This window comes from Cheilinus undulatus, linkage group 12 (assembly GCF_018320785.1).
Source record: "Cheilinus undulatus linkage group 12, ASM1832078v1, whole genome shotgun sequence".
Taxonomy (NCBI): domain Eukaryota; kingdom Metazoa; phylum Chordata; class Actinopteri; order Labriformes; family Labridae; genus Cheilinus; species Cheilinus undulatus.
Window position 1 is genome coordinate 43445326 of NC_054876.1, and position 23269 is coordinate 43468594.

The 23269-nt window shown below is 38.8% G+C and overlaps 2 protein-coding genes and 1 long non-coding RNA gene across 5 annotated transcripts in view; 2 read left to right on the forward strand and 1 right to left on the reverse strand.

Annotated features, from left to right (window-relative positions):
* Positions 1 to 3794: 3794 nt before the first annotated feature.
* Positions 3795 to 16233, reverse strand: htr3b (5-hydroxytryptamine (serotonin) receptor 3B). Its single transcript, XM_041801829.1, has 9 exons — positions 16200 to 16233; positions 14691 to 14854; positions 14287 to 14331; positions 14031 to 14140; positions 13349 to 13518; positions 8150 to 8307; positions 6605 to 6815; positions 4709 to 4918; positions 3795 to 4323 (listed from the first exon to the last, which is right to left on the reverse strand). The coding sequence occupies exons 1-9, from the start codon at positions 16231 to 16233 to the stop codon at positions 4058 to 4060; spliced, it is 1368 nt and encodes a 455-aa protein (XP_041657763.1). The 3' UTR covers positions 3795 to 4057.
* On the forward strand, positions 12585 to 14150 carry LOC121519054. Its single transcript, XR_005992685.1, has 3 exons — positions 12585 to 12716; positions 13338 to 13551; positions 14053 to 14150. It is a non-coding gene; the product is annotated as an uncharacterized LOC121519054 (long non-coding RNA).
* A 2156-nt stretch (positions 16234 to 18389) lies between the features above and the next one.
* Positions 18390 to 23269, forward strand: part of usp28 (ubiquitin specific peptidase 28) — a 35552-nt gene continuing 30672 nt past the window's right edge. For 2 of the 3 annotated variants that reach the window (XM_041801496.1, XM_041801498.1), the window contains exons 1-2: positions 18390 to 18543; positions 22696 to 22773. In XM_041801496.1, the coding sequence (XP_041657430.1) occupies positions 18499 to 18543; positions 22696 to 22773 (123 nt within the window). In that variant the 5' untranslated portion in view covers positions 18390 to 18498. The remainder of the gene's footprint in view (positions 18544 to 22695; positions 22774 to 23269) is intronic. The other variant, XM_041801497.1, reaches the window with a different exon arrangement.

Sequence of the window (23269 nt, forward strand, 5' to 3'; positions counted from 1 at the left end):
CAGAAAAGTCACTCTTTTCTGCTTTAAATTGTCAAAATACTCACAAGCCGTCAATAACAAGTGAAGTCTGCCTCTCAATTGGCTGCTGATACACCTGTGACTTTTGAAACTCTTCTGCTGCACTAACCGCAAATGTGTACCCAGATCTGTCCATGTAAAAGCACTGTGTTTTGTTGCCTTCAGTGCAGGCTCATAGGCAGAAGTTTAGCTCTAATGCTGCGTTCCATTTACCTTGGAGGTTGGAAGTTGGAACTGGGAATGACGTCACATGCGTCTGCAAAAAAAAGATTTCCCAGTTGTTTACGTTCCATTTGTCATAACCACGACAAGTTGGGAAAAAAATGAGTGTCTCCATTGTCGCTTATTTTGGTTGGCTGTAGAGCAACTCTATAATGTACAAACTGGCTCCGAAGTTTGTTTAAACGAAAAGGATGTAATTTTTTATTATGACAATGGAAATGGAAACAGTCAAAAGCTTTATATTTTCAATTTACTTGTATTGTTTGGAAAACGCTGGACATTTGTGAATCCCTAAATATATTTATTTAATTTCTAGGTACCCCATGTATATATGTATATAGTGTATTAATTCGTATATACACTGGTGAATCATTTAAATAATGTTTGTATGTATGCATGTATGTGCTTCACATGTATCATATGAAGGCTTTTGTCATAAAACTGGCGCTTTAGCAGTATCCACGCTAATGTCTTCTGCCTTAACTGCACCGGCCTCTTGTTGCTGCTTGCTTACGTCACAACTCTGCCACGCCCGAAAGTACTACCCCTTGACGCTGATTGGTCCTGTCACTTTCTAACCGGGCCCAAACGGTTCAGACAGGAGCTTTGCAAGATGGATTCGCCAGTGAGAAACACGGAACAGGGCGTATCCATCTGCTTTGCAAGGTTAAAGAACTTCTGCTCTTTGGATAATTTCCTTTGCATCATTGGATATTTGTGCATTAAAATCCCAGCCAATCCACAGCTTGTTAAATCTTTTCCATTCTGATGCTTGGATTGAACTTCTGCAGATCATCTTGACCATGCCTACATGCCTAAATGCTTTGGTTGCTGCTATGTGATTGGCTAATTAGACATTTGTGTTCCCTATCAGTTCAGCAGGTGTACCTAATGAAGTGGCCATGCTGTGTGGCTGCTCTTCCATTCATTTTTAATAATTGTCTGATTTCTCTTTGTGTTTCAGGAATAAGAATAGGCAGGTTAGCAGCTGGTGTGACACTACAAAGCTTTATTTTCACTTCTGTCGTGTATGATCTTACAGTTTAAATGCTTTGCTTTTATTCCAAAAGAACAGATACAATCATCCTGAGATGATATTTATATTCTCAACACAGAGCTCAAACATACACAGACATTAGATAGCTCACACAGACTGTAACAAAGCACTGACTAGACATTTATCTCCTGCTCTGTTGCATAACAACGTGTAACCAGATCCACTGGAAGAAGAGGGTTCGCAGACGCTGTGAAAATTGCATTAATATGGATTTTTCCAGCGGCAGGTTTTCTATGAAGCACTCTTGATATTCTCATCATGACTGTTAGGAAGCCATCGGGGAGTAGAGACACAGCAGCCGAGCTCTGAATGGGTTTTATTGATCTTTTTCTGTGGCGGTGGGATGGAGATTAAAGTATGAATACAATATCATAACCTCACACCGGCACTGAGGAATTTCTCCAGAGAGCTGATATATTATACATAGACTCTGAGTAAATCTTCACTGACGGGAAAACATAACAGACTCAATCCAATAATGTCTGTCAAACTGTGATGTAGTTATACAAGGGCAGTGTAATATCTGGAGGTTAAACAAACGGAATATTTAAAGGATAGGCCTAGTTTGAGACAGCAACACTTTTATTCTCTTTGTTTTCCAGAATCATTTGAATCTTTTCAATCCAATTTGATTCAGCTAAGTTATAAGTGAGATCTGGGGATTCTTTAGCACGGTTAGAAAGAAGTTGGATGGGGAAAAAAGACAAAAGTTTAAAAAAAACAGATGTGCCAAACTCAACTGATATGCAACCCCATTTTCTATGAAGTTTGGGAATTGTTTTATGTAAAATAAAAAGAGTATGGTGATTTTCAAGACCACCAAGACCATCTTTATCCACAACTGGATTCTCACTGTCTGGTATTGTAAACCTCACAGAGGCATAAAACCACCAGGGGAAAATATTACAATTCAGTGGAGGAAATGTCACAGGGTCATTGTGCGAACATCCCTGGGAAGTTAGGTAAAGAATGACATAAGGACTGTAGAGTTATGCAGAATCAAAATAGTTGGCACAAGTCAAAAAATATTCAAAAAGGTTTTTCAATCTTGTTCCCCATTCACAGCCCAACCAAACTATGGTGAAAACTCACAGTTTTCACAACTTAAGATGGCCATCTTATGTAGAATAAGCACAAAAATTGGAGACAATTCAAAGAAATCTGTAGGAGATTCTTCAGATGTGACACAAGTGATGCTGTCCAAAGCAGCCAAAAATGGCCAAAATTTGACCTTTAACTGTCTTTAGTGTGCTTCTTGCACACAAGCGACTTTTTCTTTTGTGTATTCATTACACATACAGTATGTGTGATGATTTTCATGTCTTACCCATTCCGCTTTCACACATTTGGGCACTGGAATTGGGGACAATTTTCTGGAAGGTTTTTTCAACATGTTAAGGCCCCCAAAACAAATGGTGAAAAATATGGGTTTCTCACTCTGACGTTGGTGCTCAGGCCCTCATTAGCATGCAGAATACTGCTCTATTCTATTCTTTGTGAATGTCAAAATTTGTGGACTGCCAACATTGCATTACATTTTTAATTACAAATGTTTATTCCAATATGCATTCTTCAGTTTTTTCATAGTAATGTGTTTTTTAAAGAAGTGCTGAAGACGTATTCACCTTATTGGATCATCACCCCAGCACTAGTTTAGATCATACCTTGCAGCAAAAGTGGCACAAACAAATCAGCCAGTAAAATCACATGTGACATGCATAATAGAGTTGAGCTACTGTTACAGCTCAGTCAGGAAGTTTAACTTTACTGTTTGTCTTGCTTCTTTTGCTCCTTGTCTTTGGTGACTGTATTTTTAGACACCCACAGAGGGACACTTAAATGCACAGTGTGTACAGCACTCTGCAGAACGTTTTTGGGCATTTTTTGGCCTAACTGAGGCTGCAGTAAGGCGATAACGGCAAGTAAGCCCGCCTGAAGGGTTGATCTTTGGGCGCAAAGATCAACACAAGTTCGATGGTGCTCTGCATGTCTTTGTATTTTACCAGAGGCACGGGAAAATAATCTGTTGAAGAAATAACGATCATCTTTAGGGTGGAGTATGGGGTGGAAGTGGTGAGTAAGCAGGGCCTAGAGTACTGTCCAGGCAGGTAGGGTTGCCACAAAACACCAGTCATGTTGATGCTGTAATGGCTTGAAAACCACCAGTGGTCTCCAGGCATATTAACAGGAGTGAAAATGCCTGCAAAAAAGAAATACTGTCGAGTTGACCTGGCCCAGGTAGTGGCACAGCAGACCCCATGATGAATCCTAAGCAACCTGCATGCCTAAAACTTCTGCACGACTGTAAATTCCTCCACCAGGGGGTCTCTATGATATCAATTAGAAAATATGACAAATACAGTCCAGTACTGCTAACTATTGTTCTGAATTCAGGACTCTGCTCTGTGTTTAGTAGGCTAAATAGTACACCAAAGCTCTGGTTTCATGAATTAATTCGACATGATGAGGGAGAAAAGCTGTTAAAAGTGGCGTTCCTGATTTGCACTCACAACCGATGGCAGTCATCACAAATAAGCAGCACAACAATAAACAAGTCATGTGTTAGGATAGCTCCAATTTCTCTGATTTTGAAAACTGAAATATTGAGGTAATATTTGAGGTGACATGGGAGGAGTCCAGAGGAAAAAAGAGAAATACATTTTGTCAGTGGTCTCTAATTGTTTCTCTGGAGCTCTATGTTAGAGGCGCTTTCAGCTACAGAGTAAAAAAACACATCACATTATGCTTCAAATGTCTTATTCAGGCAAAGCTCCAGCTGGCCCAGAGCAGCAGCAGAGTGCTGGCATACAGGACCAGAACAAACAGGTAAAAGCGGAATAGGAAAAGGTCGAGTTTAGAGCACAGAGCCAGCCAGTCAGCCTGTGCTGATGACTCGCCGTCTTCCTCTGAGAAGGCCAGGCGGAGGGAGACGAGCTCCTGGAGAAGCCACTCAAGAGCAGAAGGAGCATGTTGGACCTCATTCAGGGACAGCAGGTCCTCTTCTAGTGAGGGCTCGAGCTCGTAATCTATAAGGAGATGAGGCAATCTGGTTTAATTTGTGGAGATTTATGCAGAGTCTCGAAATGAACATGGATAATTAAAGCCAAGTGCTCAAAAAGCTCAGCATGACCAAAACTTTTAAGACTATGTTTGCACTCATGGTCAACTTGTGTTATTTCATTGCACAAAATTCAGTTTCAATTGTTTGTTAAAGGTGGTAAACAATATATGGTAGGATAAAACATAAACAAACATTGTCCTGTTTTTAAAAGCATCTCCAGAACATCAGTCACATCTAAATTCATGATTTCTCTTTTCATTTAAAACTCAATCTGTGCCTAAGCTTCATATAATTCCAATCACTTTATCTCCTGTCTGCTGGAGTTTTTAAAACTCTGTCTTGTGTCCTACCTTCAGACGGGTCGATGAATTCCAGGGTTTTCAGAGAGGTTAAAGCACTTTCAGTGAACTCCTGACCAGCAGAGCCGTATTTGTCCAGCAGGCAGGCCGATACTGAGAACTGTTTGACCTCCTTCTCGCTGTGATGGAGCAGCTTCACCACCAGTATGGACTTAATCAGGCTAAGCATCAGGAGAGCCATACACACGGCAAAAAACACACCTGCATGGAGACAGGAGAGAAATAAGAATTAACAGGAATCAGAATTAACTGGAATATTCACAACAGGCCTTCTCTTGGCATCCATCAACCAATTTTCTTGTCTCTTTGTTAACAGGCTGAAAGCTGACAGTATTTACCCCCAGACTGGTCTTTATTTCTAACAACACAAAGTTGTTTCACCAGATTAAGGGCTGTTGAAACTTTTGTGACTTTGATACTATTCAGTCCCAAGTGTTTTTAATGCTACATTCTCTGTTATTTAAATCATTGTGTAAAAAAGTGCTAAAGCTGTAAAAACTAGAACTACCACCTCTATGCCTCTGTGAGGTACACAATTGCCAGACTGTGACAGTACAGCAATGGGTCAAGAAGAGGGGCTTTTGACCTTGGACTTTTATCTCCAAAATTTCTCCATTTTTTTTGGAAGCCAGAGTGGATACCCGTGCAAAGTTTGAAGAAAATCCCTAAAAGCACTTTTAAGATATCCAGTTCCATTCACCTTGCAGAGCAGATGGATACGCCCGTTTCCATGTTTCTCACTGGTGAATCCATCTTGCAGAGCTCCCATTTGAACCGTTTGGGCCCGGTTAGAAAGTGACAGGACCAATCAGCAACAAAGGACAGTACTTTCAAGCGCAGCAGAGTCTTGATGTAAACAAGCAGCAGTAAGAGCTAGTGCAGTTATGGAGAAAGAGCTTAGCGTGGGTGCTGCTAAAGCGCCAGTTTTAACAGAACTTGACGACGTTTCTTTGTTAAAAGAAGAACAAGGAACAGAAATGAGTTGTTTTCTTTTCAAAACGACAAAAGCTGTGTACTGACATGTCAGCAGTCGCCATGTTTCGAGTTATTCCTCAGTAGCTGCACACGTGCAGCTCGATAGCGGCTACATCACGTGTTTTGTTGCTCTGATTGGCTCGTAGAGATGTGACAGACAGAACGTTCACCCAATCACACTCCGAGTTTTTTTCAAAGCCTCTGCCTTTTCTCAAACGTTTCCTATTGAAGCTATCCATCTGGCGTGTCAGGTTACATTTTGGGAGCTTTTGCCTTAATTCCAACAGGATAGCTGAAGAGAGACAGGTATGTACAGAACAGCTGGAAACCAGGAACCAATCCTGCAACAGTTGTGTAAAGGATTGTAGCCTCTGTATATTGGCACCTGCTCCATCAGCTGGGGTAAACCAGCACAGAATCTTGGCCTTTAACCCCCTAATCAAATCATTTCATCAGGAGTCAGAGGGGACTTGTATGCAAAGTTTGAAAAAAATTAAGCAACTTTGAAAAGCTGTGTTTACAGGGCTATGGCTCAGTGACCTTTACCTGTTACATACAAAATAGGGCTGGGCAATTAATCGCAAATTAGATTAAAATAAAAATACCGCCTGCTGCAATTCTCAAATCACAGACAGTGCAATACTTCTGCATCCTGAAATGTGTCAAATACCAATTTGATGCTATTTTTTTGCAGCAGAGATTTCATGCTCTACACATTATGCATACATACAAGTGTCTTTTTTCAGAATAGTTTACCAAAATCCTACTTTTCCTGTTCGATATGACTTTCTTAATCAGAATGAAAATAACATTTAAAAAAAATTATCGTCCCTTCAGTATAGCAATTGATAAAAAAAAATCTACAAACCAATAAAGAATGTCAAACTCTAGTAAAATGCTAAAGTCTCTGACCTATGAGTGGAGTCCTGACTGCAGTGGAGGGAAGCTCATCGGTCAGGTTCACTCTGAAGACCGTGTAGCCCAGCAGGATGCTGATCTTAAAGGCAATGCGTGTACCGCTGTCTAGAGGGAGGTAGAAACTGATGACATCCACCAGCATGAGGAAGATGCTGGGGATGAGGAGACCCACCACATACAGCAGGGGGCGCCGACGGATCAACACCTGAACAAAAGAGTGGCACAAAGAGATTACCACACAACCAAAATTATGTCACAAATATTAATGACCCCTAGTGACAGTTTCAATCTGTTCAACAGAACAGACCAAAGCAGCTCCATACTGAAAGAAAAGGGACAAACACATTGCAGTACATCCCAACAACAAAACAGATGTTACCTAAATTTGCTCTCTAAATATTAGAATCTCAGCTCTTGTTAAGCAATTATAACTTCATTAGATCAAACATAAAGCACACTCTAACCCTACTGAAATAAAACATAACAAATTAATGATTTTATTTGTATAACACTTTTAAAATCTGATCTGTCCAGAGTGTTTTGACTGTAAAGTAGAGCAGGAATTCAGGAAGATCACATAATATTCATCAGTCATCAGACCTCTCTCTGCACCAGGTCAAAGCTCCAGGAAGAGTTTCTAAATGGACCATGAGTTAAGATTTATCTATAAAGAGAGTAGTCCACACATTCAAATGAGGGCAAGAACAAGAGATAAGCAGGATAAAATCATATGAAGGAACAAGAATAGAAACAATGGGTTTTCAAAAGGCATAAAATAAAGCAACAGATATGAAGGAATGAATAATAAAGACTGTAAGATCAGTAGAATTACGAGATAACACATCACATGAGATTAAAACAGTTTTGTTTTCATTAAAAAAATTTTTATTAAAATTTGGCAGAGTAGGACACAGAAAACTCTTTCCATATAGCTGGTTAGAGCGATTAAAATAACCTTGCAGCAGTGTAACAATATATGAGAGAGCAATGAAATGTTCCATTACCAAAAAGCCCCTCTCTCTCTTTGAGCTGAATAAATAGCCACCCTCCCTGCTCTCCACCTGCAGTGGGCTATGGAGCCATTTTCCTCAGTGCTAACAAGAAGTCCATTGATCAGGCAGCCACTGAGACAGGCTCATTATGGTTGCTCACCCTCCCCTGTCTATCAGCCTCCCTCTCTATCTGTGTCTTTACTTGCCAGAAACAGCCTCAGTCTCATCATTTGGCATTAGCTCAGTAGCCCGATCCATGAAGGTCGCGGCCAATTGCTTAACACTTTGCAATCCTGCCGCACAGCGTGTGGGAGGGGTCAGACCCACAGAGGGCTACAGTTTAAAGCTCACCATCGATAAGCAGTCAGAGCCATCACTGTGCACTTACTGGCTCTGTTGTTACAGAGCACGCTTACAACATGTTTAAACTTACAGTATTATCACTATAAAGCAGCAATACTCTGTTTTTTATTTTACTGCCTTATTTAAGGGATTTCCTTCTTAATATTTGTAACAAACAAGACAGTTTAGACATAAAAGCACCTACGTTGAACTGGATTTGTGCATAATCAGTGTCATCCTGGTGGATTTGCCAGTAGCGGGAAGGGACTGACAATAGCTCCCATTCTCCATCATTCATGAACTCCTTTTGATCATCAGCGATGGCCTCCGCGCTTCTCAACAGAGCCAAGTCTATTTCCTTCACTGCAAAGAAAAAGAGTGACATATAAAAAGGAGAGCATGGTTAGAAAACAAAAGGGAAGATAGAAAAATGTTCAGCACTTTGGCCTCAGTGTGGGAAGAATCTCAAAGACTGCTGAAATTCATTCTTAGGGGAAAAAAAGTAATCCAAACCTACCTGAACCCATGTGAAATAGTAATTACCCTCTTGTGAAATCATTAATTAACTGTGACTAACCATGTTTTGGAAAGCCAAGATCAATTTCACTGGCCACACCCAGGCCTGATTACTGCCAGATCTGCTGAATCTCTTAAATAGAACCTGTCTGACAGAGTGAAGTAGGCTAAAAGATCTCAAAAAGCAACACACCATGGTGCCATCTACAGAATTTCATAAACAAAGTCATTGACATCTAACGGTCTGAAAAGGGTTAAAGATCCATTTCTTAGTCTGGGACTCCAGACTCCAGAAAACAATGGTGAGCGCCATTATCCACAAATGGAGAAAACTTGAACACTGGTACACTTCCCAGGAGTGGCTGGCCAACAGTGTTAATTTTGGCAGCTATTTTTGATTTCAGTCTTAGTTTTAGTCTTTAAATGAAATGCATTTTAGTTTTAGTCACACTTTAGTCATCTCTAGCCTTTTTAGTTTTAGTCTAGTTCAGTGTTAATTTCGTCTACTAAAACTATGACTAAAAATGTTCACCGACAGCCTTTTTTCCATGACAAAAACTAGACTAAGACTGACAAAAATAGATCTGTGATGACTAAAACTGACAAAAAGTAAGTTTATTTTTCGTCAAGATGATGTCAGACATTCAAAATCTGTGATATTTGTCCACTGTGGGTAAATCTGTCAAAAAACAATGCAGCTGTATCTATCTCATGTCTCAGCTGTAGAAATCAGGGACCCCAGGTTTGGCAGGGTGCAGAGAACACACTACCATGATTTAGTACCAGATTTAGGCAAGAAAATAAATGCTTGGACAGAAAGTAAAGACTAAAATGTGAAGACTTTTTAATGGACTAAAACTAGACTGTGAGGCAGGATAGCTACAGCTACATTGTTTTTTGACAGATTCATCCACAGTGGAGAAAAATGGATTTTGAACGTCTGACGAAAACTACGTCACATTTTAGTTTAGTTTTAGTAATCTTGACAAAAAAATAAACTTGCTTTTTGTCAGTTTTAGTCATCACAGATCTATTTTTGTTAGTTTTAGTCTAGTTTTTGGCATGGAAAAAAAGCTGCTGACAAACATTTTTAGTCATATTTTTAGTCGACAAAATTAACACTGCTGGCCAACCAAAGTGACTCCAAGAGTACATTGACATCTCGTCCAGGAGGTCACAAAAGAACACAGAACAACATGTAACGACCTGCAGGCCTCACTTGACTCAGTTAAGGTCAGAGTTCATGATTCAACAATAAGAAAGAGATTGGACCACAATGGAATCCATGAGAGAGTTCCAAGGCAAAAACCACTGCTAACCAAAAAGAAAACAAAGGCTCATAAAAAACATCTTTACGATCCCCAAGTGATTTGGGAAGATATTCTGTGGACTTGAGAGACAAAAGTTGAACTTCCTGTTACATTTGGCATAAAATTAACACAGCATTTCATCAAAACAACATCATACCAGTAGTCAAACATGTTGCAGGTAGTGTGGTGGCCTGGGGCCACTTGGCTGCTTCAGGACCTGGACCACTTTGCATAATTGATGGAACCATAATTCTCCTTTCTACCAGAAGATACAATTGGAGAATCTGTTCATGACCTCGAGCTCAGGCACAGTTGGGTTATGCAGCAATGATCCAAAACACACAGGCAAGCCCACCTCTGAATGGCTTAAAGGACAAAATGAAAGTTTTGGAGTGGCTGAGTCAAAGTCAGGACTTAAATCCGACTGAGATGATGTGGCATGACACTTAAACATGCTGGAAAACCTTCCAATGAGGCTGAAGTAAAACAATTCTGCAAAGAAGAGTGGGCCAAAATTCCTCTGCAGCGACGTGAAAGACTCATTGCCAGTTATTGCAAATGCTTTTTTGCAGTTGTTGCTGCCAAGGGTGGCACAACCAGATTTTAGGTTTAGGGGGTAATTACTTTTTCACACAGGACCAGGAAGGTCCTTGATAAATGCAATAATCAAATAAAAACTGCATTTTGTATTTACTCTGGTTATCTTTATCCAGAATTAAAATATGTTTAATGATCTGAAACATTTAGGTGTGACAAAAATGCAAGAAAAACACAAGAGATCAGAAATATCTACATTAGGAGCCAACACTTGTACTAGGATATTATTCAGACTTGCAAAAACTGGAACCAGGGCAGTTCAGATTTCCAGAATTGTTATCATTTGCACACAAGATCTTTATTCTATTCAGGATCTCTATATGGAGATTAGGCTTCAAAGTGTTGGTTGGAAAAGATTTTACTATTTGAAGAAGTCCCCTTTAACTGAAGTAAATTCTGATTGCCATTTTCAACTCTTCTGTCATTTTATAGACAGAATAATTAGTCACTTACTTAGCAGTGTAATTGGCAGATTAACCCCTAATTGTAACTCCCAGCCTCTGATCAAAGTTGGCCTCCTTGCATTGATTTTCTTCCTCAGGCAATGCTGTGACCTGGGTTGGTATGTTCATAGGCTCACTCTCACTCTTGGTTTATAAATCATTATACAACAGTTAGATTTGACCAAGATTAGACAAGAAACATTCTTTCAATAATGATTTTAGAGAACGTCACTGGGATGAAATTTAGTTTTGGAGGGATATAGGCTCGAATAAAACCATTCAACAAATATGGCTTTATTCTTTGACCCATGAAAATATATATATATAAAAAGTTTTATTCAGCTGAGATGTCACATTATAAAAAGTGGGTGACCTTAGATGTGACATCATAAAGATGTGTGGTGTAATCATCTAAGAAGAGGTTGACTCTGTGATTCATGAGGTGAGGAAAAGGGCCAAAGCTTTATCTGTTTTCATCTTAAGGTCATACAACTGTCAAAACTGATAAACTGCTTCAACTTCTGATGCAAATTTAAAATTACTAACCCCAGTGCCAAAAAAGTTGGGACACTATTTATAATGTAAATAAAGCCAGAATGCAATCATCTGCAAATCTCATAACCCCAGATTTTCAATATATCAGATGTTGAAATTGAGACATTTTACCATTTCATAAAATGTATGAGCTCATTTTGCATTTGATGAAAGCACCACATCTCAGATAAGTAGGTACAGGGGAACAAAAGGCTGGAAAAGTAAGTGCTGAGGGAAAATTTGCAACCAATAAGGTTAATAAGCAACTAGTCAATAACATAGGTGGGTATAAAAGGAAAATTTTGGATGGGCAGAGTCTCACCAATCCACAAAAAAAAGCGTCTTAAAATTGTGGAAGAATTTCAAGAAAAATGTTCCTCAATGTAAAATGTGAAGAACATCCCACCATCAGTGTATAATATCATCAAAAGATTAAGAGAATCTGGAGATATCTCTTTGCACAATGGACAAGGCTGAAGGTCAGTATTGGATTCTTTTGATCTTTGAGCTCTCAGTCAGCACTGCATTAAAAACAGGCATGATTCTGTACTGGAAATAACTGCATGGGATTCTAGAAATTGTTTTCTGTTTAAACAGTTGACCGTGCCACCCACAAATACAAGTTAAAGCTGCATCATGCAAAAGAAGACGCCATGTATGACCACAATCTAGAAATGCAACTGTCTTCTCTGGGCAAAATCTCACTGAAAATATACTGAGGCTACATGGAAAACTGTTCTGTGGTCAAATGAATCAAACTTTGAAACTCTTTTTTGGAAACCATGGACACCTTGTCCTGCACACAAAAGAGGAGAGGGACCATCCAGCTTATTCAAAAACATCCATCTCTGATGGTATGAGGTTACATTAGTGCTTATGGTGTGGGCGGCTTACACATCTTCAAAGACACAATCAATGCTGAAAAGTAGATGCAGGTTTAAGAGCAATATATACTCTCATTTAGATGTCTCTTTCATGGAAGGCCTTAAATATTTCAGCAAAAGAGTGTAAACCACATACTGTAACATCTAGTTAAATTGCAAAATTGCAAGTTTTATTTTGAAATCTAACATCTCCTGTCATTTCAGTGCCTGCCTCAAGGTGTCTCAGCTCCTTGATTACCAGCAGCTGCTCTCAGTACTCACCTGCCTTTGATCAGCTTATTAGCCAGCCACTATATATACTCCTTTGTTTTCCCTCCTCAGTTGCTAGATTGTCTGTTATCTTAGTGAATACATTGCCTTCACGCCTTATTCTAGTTTTCTGGATTTCCTTAGTTAACCTTCGCCTGTTTATTGGATTTGGATTGTTTGCTCGGACTGCCTTTTTGTGAATGATCCAGTTTTTGACAGTAAAAGACAAAGAGAACTGTGTAAGCTCATTTCTGCATTTGAGTCTTTTTGGTACCTGAAACCTTTCACATACCACATCCATCACAACAGCATGGCTTCACAGTAGAAGAGTCCAGGTGCTGAACAACATTAGGAGCATCATAAAATGAAGAATCCACCAATACGTAGGACTGCTAAGCAGCTAGAATCCTACAACAGACAAGAATGGGACAACATTCCTCTCCTAAAACTCAAGCAACTGGTCTCCTCACTTACCAGATGTTTACACACTGTTGTTAAAAGATTCTACACAATGATTAACATGGCCCTGTCCCTACTTTTTGAAATGTGTTGCTGCCATTAAATTCAAATGAGCTAAGAATTTTCTGGACATGGTTAAAAGTTTTAGTTTTAACATTGGATATGTTGTTTATGCTCTATTGTGAATGAAAAATGGGTTTACGAGATTTGCAGGAAATGTCATTCTGTTTTATTTACATTTTACAGTGTCCCAACTTTTTTGGAACTGGTATTGTATGATTTCATCTCAAGTTCTCTCTGAGTTAGGAGTGTTTTGCCTTGATGCATTGGGAAGTTCTAAAACAGACAAATCGCATCACAATCCTCCTGCTTATGAGTAAAATATGTTTGCATTATTCCAGAGGAATCTGACCTGAGTGAAGCCAGCTGCGAAAAGTGAGGCTGCAGTTCTGCTTGTCAAAGGGAAAGGCGTACATCTCCAGGCTGCAGGCCAACACCACCTGCATGGGCCGGTTGTTCTTCACCGATCCAGAGGAGTTGACGTAAATGTAGGGGATCGGGGGGGACTTCCCTTCATCCACACTGTGGACACATGTGACGGAGAAGGGGGGTAAGGTGAGATGTAGACAACAGTGCAGAATATGAGAGTGGCCTGGCTGACCTTTAGGATGACCTCTGTTCATAACTGCTGTAGCGATAAGGTGGTCCAAATGCTTTCAGGGCTCAATAAATCTACATGGACTCTATTAGATATTGGTTCCTGAAAAAGTGTTAAGCATGGCAAACACTGTTTTGGAAATGCTATGTCAACGTAACATTCAATTTTAGAACCGTAATTCTCAACTGGTGGGTCAGGGCCCAAAGGTTGGTTGGGAGCTGCTTTCAACTGCTGCACAGAAGCCATTTTTTAAAATTTCACTCCTTTTGCCATGATTTTGACGTCTTTATCTCGTTGCCTAGAGCCGGTTTTCCCATGATGATGTGTTCATTAAGATCTCTTGACATTAATTAACAAAATGTTAGGCTCTACTTAAACTCTTGATTTTGCCAAAGGACTCTTCGCTTGTTGACTGTATTTTAGAGTAATTTCTCACAATTCACTGACGATGACATCAGGTATCCAGATGGCATCAGATGACAGAGAGATCTCAGTGATGCCATCAAACTCTTCAGGATCCCAAACCAGGAACTCGTCTGTCCAGACCTGGAAGAAGAGAAAGAAGTTTCAGCATCTTTAAAGGTACGATTTCATGTTTTTAGTATAATGATGTTGATTTGTGGTTGTTGTTTTGCTTCCTTTTTAAAACAGGACTCAGAAAAAAAGCACAGGGTAAAGAGGAGAAAGCACACCTGTCTGTACCAGATACTGGTAGTGATGCTCTGAGTCTTTCCATCCTGTTGAAAAGGAGAAAGATTTAAAATTACTTTTTTTTATCATGCCTTTCTTTCACATGATTGCATGTAGTGCAGGTGATGTAACCTACTTTAGATTACCTATAAAAAGAGTTTATATGTGAGAAAAGTGACCAGATCATTTTCAACACAGCATGAATGAACAGGGCTTTAGACCTATTTTTTTGCAATCAAGTTGTCAAATATAATTTTTATTTTTTTGCCTTGTATCATGTGAAGGAATTCAAAATGAGGCTCAATGTGAACTTTTTTTTTTAATTTGATGGTCCATTTAAATATGTGGAGTTTAAATATGTTCACAGTAGAGTGGTCATATCAGAGAGAAGTGAAGGTCAGCTCACCACATCAAGGACAGACTGCAGTATGAGGTCTATGTAGATGGTGGTCAGACTGGTCCAGTTGTGAACGGGTCGAACTCCACAGTCATATTTCCTGAGGAGGGTCCTGGTCAGCTGGTTCAGAGCTGATCTTTTTGGTTTCTCTGGCACACATTCAGCCAGATGAGCTGAAAAGGAAAGATTTTAACAGCTGAGTGAAGGAGAAACATCAGCACCTCAGTGAGTAAGCCAAAGATGGCTATACATTCACTTTTTTAGAATAATGTTTGTGCTTAAGTGGTGCATATGTTGAAATAAGTTACGGTACAACATATAGAATTGTCAACTAAAATATCTATGACTACTCCTGTATTACATGTATACTGACATTTACCCAAAAATGTCCAACAGTTTTCAAAACTAGAGAAATTCTTAAGTTTTATAGCAATTTGACATGCCTTTCACGGCAACTAAGTTGTAAAGTAAATGATTTATTTAAATAGGGCTTTTCTCACACAGTAGTCAAAAGTGTATAACAAACTAAACACACTCTGCTTGGGCAATTGAGTTCACAACAGATGACAGAGAATACTGCTGGTCCATCACAAAATAAGCAGCACAAAAAATGAATGAGATGGCATATAGCAACAGACAAGCAGCTTCTAGTATCAGTTCCCAAAGAATTTTGTTGTAGTCTTTCACACAATATACATCTAACATTTTCACAACAATAAACAGGTTGTGTCTGTCATGGTGGCTCTTTAATGACAGCCACCAATAATAATAAAAAACACCCCTTAAAATTATAAAAATGAATATATATATATATATATATATATTTATATGTGTGAGTGTGTGTGTGTGTGTATATATATATATATAGAGAGAGAGAGAGAGAGAGAGAGAGAGAGAGACAGACAGAGAGAGAGACAGAGAGAGAGAGAGAGAGACAGAAAGACTGACAGAGAGAGAGACAGAGAGACAGACAAAGTGACTGAAAAAGTTGAGGGGGGCATCAGGGTCCCCTCAATGAATCTGTAGCCCCAGCCCTCTTATCCAGTAACTCCACCCCTGCTGATTAATTCAGCAGTGCATAAGCATTTATTAATATACTTCAAATTTTAGACGTGAGGTGCACTTATGGTTTTGCAGACATATTAACAGTTACCAGTTCCCAGGAAAAGATGCATTCCTATTTTCATCAGTCAGGCTATTACAAGGGAAAACTAAATTCATACATATATTTTTGGCACCTCATTGTAATTTTTTAAACAATTCTTTGAATGTATGGGTGCTATAATTTTTGCTGAGATAAACAAATTGAGTCTACATGAATCACATTACATTTGACAACAGGGTCTTAAAAATAGAGTGGTGACTATGGTAATTTCACATATATGAAAACTTTTTCAGAAGCTCACTATTGTTCAACCACATTTCACAAAGTGGAAAACTTTGTAAAATGAAAACCTTTATAGATGTAAATACTTTGAAATTAGGAATAAAATACATAAACAAATGTAGAGTTCTTACCTGAGAACAGCAATATCAGCCAAATTAGAGCCATCAGACTTAACGTCAGCCTTCAGAATACCAGTGTCAGTAAAAAATCTCTCTTAAAATGTCAAAATATCCAGTTAGCTTCCAGGACAGCCATGCTCAGTGTAGAGGGAGAACAGTGAACAGGGTAGTGCAGACATTTTGGTAGCACTGATATTGATTTTCCACTCCTCGGGTAAGGTGATACATATCATAATGAAACAGGCTGGAGAGGAAACTCCCTGAGGGTCTGTTCAGTGTGTTGCTTCATTACAGAGGCGCTTAAACACTTAAGTAGGTGATCTATAAAGGTGTTTGACCCAGGTGAAGGTAACAAAGAGAGAGAGAGCGCAATAAGAGAAAATAAACTTTTATCCTGTCCTTCTTCATATACAGTCTTTCATATTTACCTTTTTGGGGATTTAAGCCTTTCTTACATTTGACAGTGTATGAAATCAGGAGAGAGAGTTGGGAGTCACATGCTGGAAAGGAACCTAAGGCTGAACTGTATTTTTCTGAGTAATAAGAGGAATGTTGGTGTGAAAATGGCCAGTAAACAGATGGCGTGAGCTGAAGCTTTTCTGAGAAGATGCTCTGAAATACAGAGTTAAAATTTATTTTTTATTCAGGCTGCATCGTGTATGAAGGTAACAAGCAATGTTGTCAGGCTGACTGAATTTTACAGACTTCAAAGTTTAAAAAGAAAGCTGTTATAAGATTTAGTCTGCAGCAGACTCTCACAAAGAAATGTCTGGACCCCATCAGGCTGAGAGAATAAGCTCTCTCCAAATGTAGTATATCAATATGTGCATGTTGGATCAGTTGCCTTAGCACCAGCCTCCATGCCTGGCCCCGATCAGCCTTTTGAAGGTTTGTTGTAATTTCATTTTTGGGGTCAGATGTCTAAGCCTCATTTCCTTTCTGATATCTCGAGATGTGCATGTGCAGGTTCTGGCATGACTTTACACATGGCAACATCACTGGCCAATGTTTAAAAAGTGTTCCCTTTTCCCCTCTTACAAGCAGTTCTTAAAAGTACATTTAAAACAATATCACTGATTAATAAAAATATAGAACTTTTCAGTTATAGTTCTTTTCAGATTTGAGTTGATTTCTCTTGTTTCATTGATCTCTTTTGGTTTGATCTGTGAAGGACAGCAGAGAGACTAAACATGTGGGGAGAAAATGTGGGAAATCAAACCCACCTGATTACATAACCTCCGTGGCGGAGGTAAATATGATTTCAAAGCAGAAACAAAAACTCCAGAGGTTTCACACTTGATGTTTAAACTTATTAGTGGGGATGCTGAGCATTCACACTATTGATATTCGTGTCAGCCATGTTGTTTATTGTTATTCTTCCGCGCCCACTATCTCCTCCTTCATACTTTGTCATATAAACACTGTTTAAACTTTTAAAAAATTCAATTTCTCCGTCATTCAACTGTTATGGCTTTTCTCATATCTAACTTCAGCATTTTTTTTTAAATAACTATTTTCATGCGATTTTCAATTAATTCTATGCTTTTTCAGCCATTGAATGCCATTTTCAGCTATTTTTAGGCCAAAATCAGCTATTTTCATGCTATTTTTGGCTATTTTCATGCAATTTTCAGCCACAGATAGGCTATTTTCAGCTCTTTTAGGCTACTTTCAGCTATTTTTATCCTTTTTTGAGCTATTGAATGCCATTTTCAGCTACTTTTATGCCATTTTGTGCTATTTTATGCTATTTTTGTGCTTTTGGCTATTTTCTGCAGTTCTTCCACAATTCAGCACTCAGTGTCCCCACGCAATTTCAGCTGAAATTGCAATTTTGATCTAATTTTATATAAAAGCACTTTATAACAGTCAACAGAAAGCCAAAAAGCCACTTGAGAAAAGACACCAAAGAAGAAACTGTGTGACAAACACAGGCGATGTGAACATTGAACTCTCATAACAAAAGTATCAGTCAGTGTTGCTGCTCTGTTGTGAAAAATAACAAAGAAATCTGTCTCCGCGGTTTGTGCTTTGGCTGAAAGGTATCCATCTAAATAAGGGTAAAAGTTCAAGCAATTTAGATGTGACCCAGACACGGGAAGTATACAGTATTTTATTACACCAAGAACTGTCCTGTCACGCTGCTTGGCCGCGCGCATCATCGTCCCTGTGAGCGCGCATGTCTTGACAGGTGAGCGCGCGCAGCTGCTCCGTCGCTCTCGGGGTTTGACAGATGGAGTTGGTTTGACTCGGAGTCAGGGCTCATAACATTAAAGGGGAAAATAGGAAGAAATTCAAATTTTTATCTGCAATGAGAGGTGAACAGACAGAAAATGGAGAAAACTCAACGAACTCGGTGAGCACAAAGGAGCCTGTTTTTACACGAAGACCGGAATGATTGTTCTGGAATGTCTGTGATACTAACGTTAACTAACGGTTACACTAACGGTTACACTCACCCCGATGTCGAGCTAATGGCACACATCTACTAACACTTAACTCTGTTATTTCGTCTGAACTCTTGCTAGAAATAAATACACGAAACTGTCTCATTCTTTTAGAAAATACTTTTTTATTCGGCATAGATAAAATTCCCCAAAATGCTCGCGTTTAAATAAAATCCCGAACTCTAAATCGCTATTGCTGTTTACTAGCAAGCACTTCAACGGTTGGATTTGTTTGCTAGCTTGTTAGCTTAACAAACATAAACAGAACTAACTGGTAGCCTATCTCATACCCACATTTAGTGTTGTATCTTCATTCATTTTAATGCTAATTTTCTTTTTTGTTGTCACTGGAGTAATTTTATTTCAGCATATCCTTTAAAGAAGGTTCATAAACTGAAAACTATAAAGATTTAAACCATTTTTATCTTAAAATTTCAGACTCTGATAAGAATAAGACTCACATTATTTAGCTCATTAATGTCATTGCCATGATATAAAAAATTTGAGACGCAGCTATTATATAGTAAAAATCGTACTTAAGGTTTCAATAACCATTGCAAAAACAGAAAGAAAAGTCCTGCCTGGGATTAAATTTTTTTGGTTTTAATGACCAAAAATACAGCTTATCTCCTGCACACTGTTTAAATTGCACGAATACATTGGCGACCTCTTTGTCTCAATAAAAACTTCACTAAGATATTAGTGCAACTTTAGGAGAGCTCTCAACTGTCAGGTTTTTGGTAACTGAAGAGCTCAGGTTTTATTTTGATCTTGGGTCCTTTTTAATAGTATCTATCATTTGATTAATTTATGTAATCTTATTATATCATACATTGTGGTCTCAAAATATATAAAAATAACTAAAATCATGACAACTTTAGTGGTCATCCAAGTTGTTTACTCCTTTATCAGAAGCCCTTTCTTTTTAACTATTACAGGAGATACAGTAGTACATGAAGCCAGACTATTAGTTATGTTGAAAGTTACAGTTTGAATCAAGTATGTGTTGTTTACATTTATGCCACAAAATTCACATTTGCTTCTGATTTCTGTTTGGTATTGACAAGGGGGTGTGTGTATTTGTGAAGGAGAGAGAGCTAAAGGGAGAGAGAGAGACACCCAGTGCCTTTGTCGGTCAGGTCTGGTGGCATGGTGAGTGGAATGATAAACAGAAGCCTGAGCTATCCATGTCAGTAGACTAAAATAGAGGCAAACTAAGGGGGTTTCAGATAGCCCCTGGACTCCATATAAGTCTGGTCAGCCTGCTATTGGCTTCCTGTGTGTGTGTGTGTGTGTACGTGTGTATTTGTGAGAAAGATACCCTGACTTGTCCACCTGCTGTTGGGAAAGCAGGCTTAATATAGTGCTTCTGACTCTATAGACCTATGTTATTTCTTTTTAGCACTTCATGGTTCCATCAATGAGGTCAACACGTATGATGTGAGAGTCTGTGTTTATAATCAGATGTTAGCGTGTTTGCAGAAGTGGCACGTGATTGTTTGCAGTATCCTTAATACATTGCTGAACAAGTGCGGATGTTTAGTGATAAGTAGTTCATTTAAAATGCAATCCATGCCATGGCACATTTAAAAAACACAAGGCTGCAATTTACAGATAGTAGACTTTGTTCACATCTTCAATATTAGCTGCATGTCAGTGCAGTAGGTGAGAAATATGAGTTTATCTGATTTAACTTCTGTAATTGTTGAGACGTACAGTTAATTAGCTTAGCATTACTGGAAGACTAACAATAGCCCAACAGTAACGTAGTCTGATCACTTCAGATAAACACTGTCCTTTCATGTTAAGCCATTCTGCATTTAAGATTTACATCCTGGTTGCTTAGATACATAGGCTACTGTAGTGCAGTGGTTCTCAAATGGTGTGGCTAAGCACACTAGTGTACCTTAAGGCAAGTCTTGGTGTGCTGTGGGAATTTGTACAATATGTAACAAGGCCTGCTCACAGATCTGGCTGGACCCCTGAAAAACCCCATGCGCCCTCCCCAGTTGGGATTTATTGATGATATCAGAGTATGCATGTTGGATCAGTAGCATGGGTGCTAGCATCCTGGCTAACAGTTCCCTCATTAAGAGCTGAAAAGCATGGCAAACTATTAATAGGTTGAATTGGCTGTTGAAATTATTAATTCAGTAACAGACATTTTAACCAAGTTAACCAATTTTTTCTACCAATTTTTGACACTTCTTTTGACAAATGACAAATTAAACTTTTTTTAAGCATTTTTGCCACTCCTTATTACTATTTTTGACCCACTTTTGTCACTTTTTTGGAACTTTATGCTACATTTAATCCATATTTGCTACCTTTTTTTTTGCCATTTTTCACCCAGTTTTGCTACTGTTTGGCCATTTTTTTGCCATTTTCCCCACCTTCTAGCGACTTTAACCCCTTTTTTGCCACTTTTCTGCTACTTGTAATCTATCCTGCCACCTGTCTGCCCATTTTTGTGCACTTTTGCACTTTTTTGACCAGTTTTTTGCCCAATTTGCCCTCTTCTATTACTTTTAACCCATTGTTACCGCCTTTTTACAAAATGTAACCCTGCCACTATTTTTACACTTTCAACAAGTTTTTGCCAATTTCAACTCATTGTTTGGCCACTTTTTTGCCAGTTTCCGCCTATTTCTGACTTTGTTTTGCCACTTTTTGCCCAATTTTGCCATGTTTTTTTTTTATCACTTTTAGCCCATCTTTGCCTACTTTTGCCTACTTTTGCCATCTCCATGATCCCCCAGTTGGCTGGGCCCCAGAAAGCTCTCCCCTTTATCTCCCCTAATAGGCCACCTTGACCGTGACATTATTTAAAAAGTCTATTTAGTATCGATGTAAAAATGGTGTGCCTTGAGGTTTTGGCTTAACCTTAGGTGTGCTTTGAGTGAAAAAAGTTTGAAAACCACTGCTGTAGTGAACGCCACATAGATCCATCTATTCAAAATCATAGTTATGGGATACATTTTCATATTTCAAATATTTATTCTGGGCCTTTTTTGCCTTTATTTAATTTAATAAGACAGTGAATGGGGAGAGGGATTGTGGAATGACACTCAGGAAAGGAGCAACAGGTTGTACTTGAACCAGAGCTGCCCACTTGGGGACTATAGGCTTTTTACATGGGGCATGACCTGACCGCTAGGCCATCAACACCCCACGTAATCATATTTCAAAAATATAAACTATTCCTTTATTGCTTCTCATGGAAGCCACAGATTTTCGCTCTGTTGTTATGTATCAAGCTATTGTACTGACCTCATAATCACTGGCATGGCAGGCTAGCATTCGGACATTTGTCCTTCAGCTCCAGATTTACTCCTGTGGGTCACATGCTAAAAGTGAGGTCATGAGTGAGCTATGACCAAATTTCTCAGGTGGCACATGGGCCCCAGTCTTTTTCCAATGAATCACTGCAGGGCAGTGTGCCACAAATGAAGCTCTTGTGTGAAAAGAATGTCATATTTGATAGCTACCAGAATTACTTAATCCTCTTATTTTGCATGCACCGAAATCTGTGCAATATGTGTTTATATTTGCCAATTACAACAGAATGAAGTATGCTTAAAAAAGTTGGCACATTTAGCCTATAAACACTCGTATAACACAGCATATACACAATGAAAACAAGGTTAAAATAGTCCATACAAGAGTAAAGAGAGGTAGCAGGTTTTTAATGGTAAATATTGAAGAGCTGTTGATTATACAGGGTGCTTTATGCAGTTTGTAAGTAGCAAGCTGAATTTAAACAGTTCAAAGGAAAGTCTTAACATGCACATCCAACGAGCGTGGGCAGGTGCTGAGCTGAAAGAAATACACTTGTCCCTTTAGTCTGATAAAGAGCGGCAGTGCTAGAAACATCACTACTTCGGTGCAATAAATGATTTGGATTCTGGAGCCCTTCAGCTCTACTTTAAGATAAAGTCCATCCGTTCAGGCTAGTTTGGAAATAAATGCTGGTCTTTTATTAACAAAATCTGCCTAAGTGCTTTAAAGGACCTGTGATATGCTCTTAGGCTAAACTTTTTATGTCCAATCTCTTCCCTCAGCAGAGCGAAATGCTGATCAACCAACTGAGGGAGATCACTGGCATCCAGGACCCACAGATTCTCTACAAAGCCTTGAATGTAAGACACAGTAACCATCATAAGCTTTGATTGATTATAAAAGTACAGGGATAATCAGCGCTTTGAAATACTTTAAATGAACCCTGCATGCTAAGACATGTTTACTTTATAAGATTAACAATAGTGTCTCCTACTATGCTTGTTGTGCAAAGACATACACAAAGTTTACAAGTAAATTTCAAAATAGATTCACCTATGGGGGCCATTTTTGTGATGTGCATTCTGGGTACTGATGTCATCAGGCTGCATTGTTCTCCTTTCAACATCTTTTCACATTTACTCACCTTGATGGACATTAAAGCCACTTGTTCCTCAATGCCCTGTTTGCTTGAACTGCACATGGTTTTAAATTGAAAGGTTTTACCTTTTTATCATGGATAGCCACTACCTTTTCTGTGGAATGTCATCCTTTAAACCTGTCTAATTTCAAAGTCATTATGGTGCATTTAGGTTAACATAACCCTGAAGATTGTGTCAAAGAGAAAGGTGCTTTGTG

Excerpts from the sequence above, each read along its gene's own strand:
- htr3b (XM_041801829.1), bottom strand. The coding sequence starts at position 16,233 with ATGGCTCTAATTTGGCTGATATTGCTGTTCTCAG. Across the intron at positions 14,332-14,690 it reads TGCAGTCTGTCCTTGATGTG|GATGGAAAGACTCAGAGCAT; the intron begins GTGAGCTGACCT and ends CCTTTTCAACAG. Across the intron at positions 8,308-13,348 it reads TCGCAGCTGGCTTCACTCAG|TGAAGGAAATAGACTTGGCT; the intron begins GTCAGATTCCTC and ends TTTTCTTTGCAG.